Source organism: Rhinoraja longicauda, chromosome 13, assembly GCF_053455715.1.
Source record: "Rhinoraja longicauda isolate Sanriku21f chromosome 13, sRhiLon1.1, whole genome shotgun sequence".
Classification (NCBI taxonomy): domain Eukaryota; kingdom Metazoa; phylum Chordata; class Chondrichthyes; order Rajiformes; family Arhynchobatidae; genus Rhinoraja; species Rhinoraja longicauda.
The window spans coordinates 14,516,455-14,524,977 of NC_135965.1; the positions used below are offsets into that span (position 1 = coordinate 14,516,455).

General features: G+C 43.5%; 1 protein-coding gene across 1 annotated transcript in view; it reads right to left on the minus strand.

Moving 5' to 3' along the window:
* The window catches only part of LOC144599474 (sodium/hydrogen exchanger 9-like), a 411,061-nt gene that overhangs the window by 6,162 nt on the left and 396,376 nt on the right, over nt 1-8,523 (minus strand). Inside the window, exon 15 of the mRNA XM_078410426.1 lies at nt 6,516-6,618. Coding sequence (XP_078266552.1) covers nt 6,516-6,618 — 103 coding nt within the window. The remainder of the gene's footprint in view (nt 1-6,515; nt 6,619-8,523) is intronic.

Consider the following 8,523-nt stretch of genomic DNA (forward strand, 5'->3'; position numbering starts at 1 on the left):
GAATAGAGACCCAGCCAACTCAACCTCTCCCTATAGCTCACACCCTCTAGTCCTGGCACCATCCTTGTAAATCTTATCTGAACCCTTTCAAGCTTGACAATATCTTTCCTATATGGTGCCCAGAACTGAACACAATATTCTAGATGCTGTCTTATCAACATCTTATATAACAACCTCATGACCTGTGTCATCAGCATACACACTGGCCATTAATTAATGACAGAAATTGGACAGTCATACAACCTTCACAGTTAACATACAGATCAAGAAGTAGATCAAAATGGAAGGCGTGAAGTCGATCAAAATGCACTTTGTGCAATTTAAATTAGTCTCTGGGGTATCATTTTATGCATGAAAAATCGGCAGTTGTTTTAAAAGAAATTATTGCCAGCGGCACTCTGTACAGGACAAAGTCTCTGTGGCCTATTGCTGCTACAGATCATGTGGGAAATATTGGGACACCAGCACCCTGGCCACACTCTCCTTTTGCTCCTACATCGGGAAGAAGGTATAGGAAATAGCCTGAAAAGTACTGTCAAATCTTCAGTCTGAAAACTGTGTTCAACAGGTTCACGAGGAGCTTCCTCCCAGAATCCATCAGGTTCTTGAACACTGCACAACATTAACCTCAACTACAAACTTTGCTCAGTTGAAAGTTGCTCTCAGGACATTTTTTGCACAAGGATTGGGGTTATCCGTTTATTGATTTTTAAATTTATTATATGTTGCCTATGCATATCGTGTTGACAGACCTGTTATGCTGTTGCAAGTAAGAATTTCATGGTTCTGTTGTTGGTTCATATGACCATTAAACACTCTTGATTTGATTCTTGACCAAGGCTTGAGAAAGAGCAAGGGGTCTTCCTTGCAAGACGTTTATGCCATTGTCCCCTCTCACTTTGCATTCTTCCCCCTGCCCCCATGCTTTCTTGAATTTTCACACTCCCAGCCTCCAGCTCAGCTTGCCGTGAAGCTACCTTGGTTTAACAGCAGTAACCTACCTCAAGGTCAGTTCTGAGTTGACAAGTGGCAATATGGGTTCATGAAACGCACAGGATGGGTTTCAACACTTGATGGGAGTGAACCATGGCAACAATTTCTTCATGCAAGAATGCCTGAACTTCACAATTTTTGGGTGGTTTGCAAAGTGATACCAGCGCAACATATGGGGTAAATGACCCTTTCATCACAATAAAATTAAGTCTAGATGATGAGCTGTAACCCAGAGCAGGTAAATGGGATCAACCAATGTAACTCACTATTTGGTCAGCATGGAAACCATGGATGAATTACCTCTGTCTGGACTGTATTTTTAAAAATAATATTAATTGAATCATAGCAATGTTTAGGCCCACTTGGTTCTTGTCACACATATGCTTTCAATATTTACAGAATGTTAAATATGTAAGTGGAAGAATTAAATGTAAGTATGATAAAATAGAAAAAAAACATGGACTGCATTCTTGGCTCTTAACAGTTTCCATAAAAAGTAAGCTACATCTGGTGAATTGCAGCTGTATAATAAACGCCAAAATTCAATCTTAGGATCTGGGCATTACCAGCTAGGCCAGCATTTACTGCTCATTCCAAATTGCTCTTGAGTAGATGCAAAGAGGAGATGTGGAACCAAGTGGCCCAGGAGAAACCCAAACTCAGTGAGTAGTTTATTCTCGGGAAGGTATGTTGCCTTCTACACTACTACACTGGGACTTCCAGCATTTAGACAAAGCAGTAATGAAGGACTGGTAATATGTTTCAAAGTCAAGATCGCGTGCCATGTGGAGGCAAATCCCACACTTGTCTTTCTTGGCTGTAGAAGTCATGAGAATGAGGAGGTATTGTCGAGGCAGCTACTGGTACAAAAGGTAGCCATTGTGTGCCCATGGTGGAGCGAATGAATGTTTAGGGTGGTTGGTGGGGTGCCTTGTGCTGAAAGGTGTTAACTTTCTTAATAACTATTGCCACTCACTCATCTAGGCAATTGGAGAGTATTCCATCACATTCCTGATTTGTTCCATTTAGATGGTGGGAAGAATTTGGGGCGTCAGAAGGCAAGTCATTTGCCGTAGTATACCAACATCTCAACTCCTCTTACAGCTACGGTATTTGTGCGGCTGGTCCACTTAAATTTCTCGACAATGCTGACCTCCAGGATATTGATGGTGGAGACGTTGGCAATGTTGATGTCACTGAATGTCAAGGAGAGGTACTTGGAATCTCTTGTTGGCGTAAATATAACCATGATAGAAATTACTCAGGCCCAAGCATTGTGTAAGTCCTGCTACACGCAGGGATAGACTGCTTTATTTTCTGTGGAGTTGCAAATGGAACTGAACATTATAAAATCATCAAGACATATCTCTGCTTCTGACCTAATGATAGAAGGCATTGAGGCAGCTGAAGATGGCTGAGTCCAAGACAAAGCCCTGGGGAACTCCTTTAGTTTAGTTTAATTTAGAGATACAGCGCAGAAACAGGCCATTCGGCCCAACGAGTCCGCAATGACCAGTGATCCCAACACATTAACACTATCCTACACACAGTAGGGACAATTTACACGTATACCAAGCCAATTAACCTACAAACTCGTACGTTTTTGGAGTTTGGGAGGAAACCAAAAATCTCTGAGAAAACCTGTGCGATCACGGGGAGAATGTACAAACGCCATACAGACATCAACTCTACCACTGCGCCACTGTGCCGCCTGAGGTTAAAAAATTATTACATTGTTTTTTTAAATGCCAATTTACCTCGAGTTTACTAGGGCTCCTCAATGCCACATTCAATCAAATGCTGCTTTGACCTAATGAGCAATCACTCTCACCTCACCTCCAAAATTCTGTCTGTTCCATATATGGACAAGATTGTAATGGAGAGTGGAACCAAGTGGCCTAGGGTGAATGGGTCTGTTGCATTAGGTTTAGGAGTAGTTTATTCTTGATGAAATGCTGTATGATAGCATTGAAAATAAAAACCAACTTCTCCCTGATACGTTTACTCTGTTTCTCTTCCCACAGATGCCTGACCTGCTGAGTATTTCCTGCGTGATAGCTTTGATGATAACAGCTTGTTAATAACATGTCTGAGAACAGGCAGTAATTAGCAGTTTGGATTACTCCTATCTGTGAGCAATGCATACTTGGGCAAATGCCCGTGTTCTAAGTGTACAAGAACAGCTTGGCTTGAGCCACAAGTAGGTTTGGACCACAATTGCTGGGATGTCGTCCAATCCTGTGCCATCACTGAGGGTGAGAAGGTTCTTGGAATCTATTCCTCCTGATAGCTATTTAATTGTCCCCCATCATTCACTCAAACCAGGATAAGACTTTCACAATGAACGGTAGGACCTTGGTAAATGTTGTAGATCAAAGGAACCTGTAAATAATACAGTACAAGTCGTAAGAAGTACGAGTACATAGTTCCCTCAAAGGAGCATCACAGTTGGATAGGGTGGTGAAGAAAGGTTTTGGCCTGCCAGCATTCAGGGAATTGAGGATAGAAGTTGGAACATTATGTTACAGTTGTGCAAGACATTGAGTGAAGCTGCATTTGGAGTACTGCATTCATGCTTGGTCACTCTGCTATAGGAATGATGCTATTAAGCTGGAAAGAGTGCAGAAATTTGTTTCTGAAGAACTTGCCAGGACTCAAGGGACAGATATAGAGAGATGTTGAGCAGGCTGGCACTTTAATTACCAAATCATAGCAGACTGAGAGGTGACCTTATAGATGTGTGTAAAATCATGAGGGTCATAGAACGCTCACAGTCTTTAAATAGGGTTGGGAAATCAAAAAGTAGAGGGCTTAGGTTTAAGGTGAGAAGGGAAAGAGGTAACACTTTTTCACTTAGAGGTTGGTGGCTAAATGGAAAGAGTCACCTAATAAAATAGTTGAGTCATGAACAAAAATAAGATATTTGGATAGGTATGAAGATAGGAAAGGATTAGAGGGATTGGGGGCAAATGCAGGCAAATGGAACTGACGTGGATAGTCATCCTGGTTGGCATGTGTGAGTTAGTCCTATGGTCCTGTTTCTATATTGTACAACTCTACAAACATGCAGAATTCCAGAGCAATGGCTTGATCCATTGGTTATCAGACTGAATTTATTTTGCAATTTGTCACACAATTGTCACACAATTCGGTGTTCAGTTTCACTCAGTATTTTAGACACGTCATTTAATATGTGCTCTTTTGTAATCCTCATTGATCCGCAATGAGAAGCAAATAAAATGTAATCTTGATCTAGGGATTACATATTCCAATCTGAAGCTAGCCATTTTGTAAAAGCTCTGAGCATGTAAATGCTTTGCCATTCCAGTAAACCCACAGTGAGTGCATCGGTTTGAAACCTCAGCTTTAACTGCCTGTGCTCCACTGTCACATTATTTCATGGACTGGATGAGAAATAATTCCAGACTGGTTATTTCACTGGAAACTCGAGATGGAATGGGATATAAAAAATCAGTGACCCAGTGGATACCTTCTTGCTACAACATGAGGTGAGAGTGGTTACCCTTGAACTACATCAGGGCAGCGTTTGATTGAATTTGGCATCAAGGACACCTGGTAAAACTGAACTAAATTGACATCAAATAGAATACACTGCAATAACTTTTCACACAGCAGAATGTTCATTAATTCCTTCGTTATAGCAGCAGAATTAGGTCATTTGGCCCATCAAGTCTACTCCTCCATTCAATCTTGGCTGATCTATCTCTCCCTCTCAACCCCATTCTCCTGCCTTCTCCCCATAACCCAGAGACCCTCACTAATCAAGAATCTGTCAATCCCTGCCTTACAAATATCCACTGACGGCCCCCACAACCTTCTGTGATAATGAATTCCACAGATTCACCACCCTCTGACTAAAGAAATTCCTCCTCATTATTTTTCTTAAGGTACGTCCCTTTATTCAGAGGCTACGGCCTCTGGTCTGAGACTCTCCCACTAGTGGAAACACATCCACCCCATCCAGGCCGTTCTTCACAGCAATGGCCTTGGCTCAGCCACCTTCAGCTACTTGATGTGTGGGGCAGAGTGGTCAAGTGTCATCCACGTGATTTCCACGTTGCACCGGAATTTCATTGATGTCCCCATCGATGTGCCGTCCAGGCCCGAATCTACTTCACTTCACGGATCGTGGGATCAGGCATTTTCCGAACACCACCAACAGGCCAACAGAATGAACCTTTGCACACTTTTCATGTCAGAAGTTGTGACCTAAAGTAGCAAAGATATCACAACTCTACCTCTACCGTACAACCCCCTCATCTCACTCAATGGAAGGATCTTTGGTCAGCAAGTAAAGAAACAGCTTTCTCTGTTTCTTTGTTTGAACTCACTGGAAGTACAAGAACATTTGGTGCCACGTCCATACATTACTTCCAATGTTTCCAGCACTTCATTGCCTCTTTTACTGAAGGAGGTAGTGAGCAATTCTAGGGTGGCAGCACGGTGGTGCAGCGGTAGAGTTGCTGCCTTACAGCGAATGCAGCACTGGAGACTCAGGTTCGATCCTGACTACGGGCGCCGTCTGTACGGCGTTTGTACGTTCTCCCCGTGACCTGCGTGGGTTTTCTCCGAGATCTTCGGTTTCCTCCCACACTCCAAAGGCGTACAGGTATGTAGGTTAATTGACTGGGTAAATGTAAAAAATTGTCCCTAATGGGTGTAGGATAGTGTTAATGTGCGGGGATCGCTGGGCGGCGCGGACTCGGTGGGCCGAAGGGCCTGTTTCCGCACTGTATCTCTAAAAAAAATTGCGTTTGTTACAGCTGCAACAATAGGTTTATAAATACGCTGTCATGGGAGTGGATTCTCACTATTCTCTCACTGCTCCAATTGCTGTTGCACACAGCTCTTCAGAAAATAAAGTGTCACCCATCTCTGCTGCACTATTTTCAGATCCAATTCATTCTAATATCCAGTGCTGTCCCTTTGCCTATTGACAGACCCTTTACCACTGTGAGCTACGAAGGAAGCATTCTTAGTACATCTCGTGCGGCTGGTTACTTTGCTGGGGTTTATGTCTGCTCAGCTTTAACATTCAGCAGAGCTCTTCCTCCAGGTTCAATATACGGTACAATTTACAAACCAAATTTATTAACCCTCCAGGATGTGATCTATCTGCAAATGTACTTGTATTACATTATACTTTGTATTTGCCACAGGCATCCTAGCTCTTGCAGATGGCTGTGCATGGCTTGACAATGTATTCATTTACGCAGTGGCTGATGCTTCAGGCCTGGTCTAGTTGGACTTCGCATGCTGATACCGGACAGCGAGTGACAGCGAGATGAATGGAATCAGACGGAACTACACCAGGGGTTGGCGAAGGGCGGCCAAGCTTGTGGGAACTGTGGCAACAAATGACCAAAAGAGGATTTACACTTGGGCAATCATCACCGCTGTTGTGGTGGAAACAGCTGGCACAGTTCGTCACTTCGCAATCTTACAACAAAAAGGTTCAATTACAATACCGTCACACCCAGAACACGGAACCGTCAGCTTACCTGTGCCTTGGGACTGGTCAGCAGTCGAGCGATAGGACCACACCAAGTGGGCAGTGTTGTCGTGAGTGGTGGACCAGCATGCGTCAGAACTGGCTTTAAATATCTTTGCAGTTTAGTTGAGGAAACGTCACATTTTTATTTTTGACACAATAAATGCAAGCTTTTTAACTAGACTGATTAATAAACTTTGGACGTGTACATCACAGGTTACATTACAGTTCCATGGCGAATTGCAAAATATATTAGGTCTTCACCGTGGGGGCGGCACGATAGCACAGCTGTAGAGTCGCTGCCTTACAGCGCCAGAGACCCGGGTTCCATCACAAACCATCTCCCAGATGTACTAGTGGACAGAGGATCAAGGGAGACAGAGGAACTTAAAAATAAATTTGCATTCGGCGAGAAATGGTATTGGGTAGACTGATGGGACTGAAGGCTGATAAATCCCCAGGGCCTGATGGTCTGTATCCCAGGGTACTCAAGGAGGTGGCTCTAGAAATCGTGGACGCATTGGTGATCATTTTCCAATGTTCAATAGATTCAGGATCATTTGCTGTGGATTGGAGGGTAGCTAATGTTATCCCACGTTTCAAAACAGGAGCAAGAGAGAAAACGGGGAATTATCGACCAGTTAGCCTGACATCGGTGGTGGGGAAGATGCTGGAATCAATTATTAAAGAGGTAATAACAGCGCATTTGGATAGCGGTAAAAGGATTGGTCCAAGTCAGCATGGATTTATCAAGGGGAAATACTGCTTGACTAATCTGGAATTTTTTGAGGATGTGACAAGTAAAATGGATGAAAGAGAGCCAGTGGATGTAGTGTATCTAGACTTTCAGAAAACCTTTGATAAGGTAACACATGGGAGGTTGGTGAGCAAAATTAGAGCACAGGTTATTGGGGGTAGGGTATTGACATGGATAGAGAATTGGTTAGCAGACAGGAAGCAAAGAGTAGGAATAAACGGGTCCTTTTCAGAATGGCAGGCAATGGAGATTGGAGTGCCGCAAGGCTCGCTGCTGGGGCCACAACTATTTACAATATATATATTAATGATTTGGATGATGGATTAGAAGTAACACTAGCAAGTTGGAGGATGACACAAAACTGGGTGGTAGTGTGAACTGCGAAGAAGATGTTAGGAGGTTGCAGGGTGACTTGGACAGGTTGAGTGAATGGGCAGATAATGGCATATGCAGAATAATGTAGATGTATGTGAGGTTATCCACCTTGGCGGCAACAAGACCTTGGTGTCCTTGTACACCAGACACTGAATGTAAGCGTGCAGGCACAGCAGGCAGTGAAGAAACCTAATGGCATGTTGGCCTTCATAACAAAAGGATTTGAGTACAGGAGCAAAGAAGTCCTTCTGCAGTTGTACAGGGCCTTGCTGAGGACCACATCTGGAGTATTGTGTGCAGTTTGGTCTCCTAATTTGAGGAAGGACATCCTTGCTATTGAGGCAGTGCAGCGTAGGTTCACAAGGTTAATCCCTGGGATGGAGGGACTGTCATATGAGGAAAGATTGGAAAGACTAGGCTTGTATTCACTGGAGTTTAGAAAGATGAGAGGGGATCTTACAGAGACATATAAAATCAAGCTAGATGCAGGAAAAATGTTTCCAATGTTGGGGGATTCCAGAACCAGGGGACACAGTCTAAGAATAAAGGGGAGGCCATTTAAAACCGAGGTGAGAAGAAACTTTTTCACCCAGAGAGTTGTGAATTCGTGGAATTCTCTGCCACAGAATGCAGTGGAGGCCATTTCACTGGATTAATTTAAAAGAGAGTTAGTTAGAGCTCTAGGGGCGAGTGGAATCAACGAATATGGGTAGAAGGCAGGCACGGGTTACTGATTGTGGATGATCAGCCATGATCACAATAAATGGTGGTGCTGGCTCGGAGGGCCAAATGGCCTCCTCCTGCACCTATTTTCTGTTTCTATGTTTCTGAGCTTGGATCAGGTCCCAGGTGGGCTGGCATGGCTAACCCCATATCTGATGTTTTG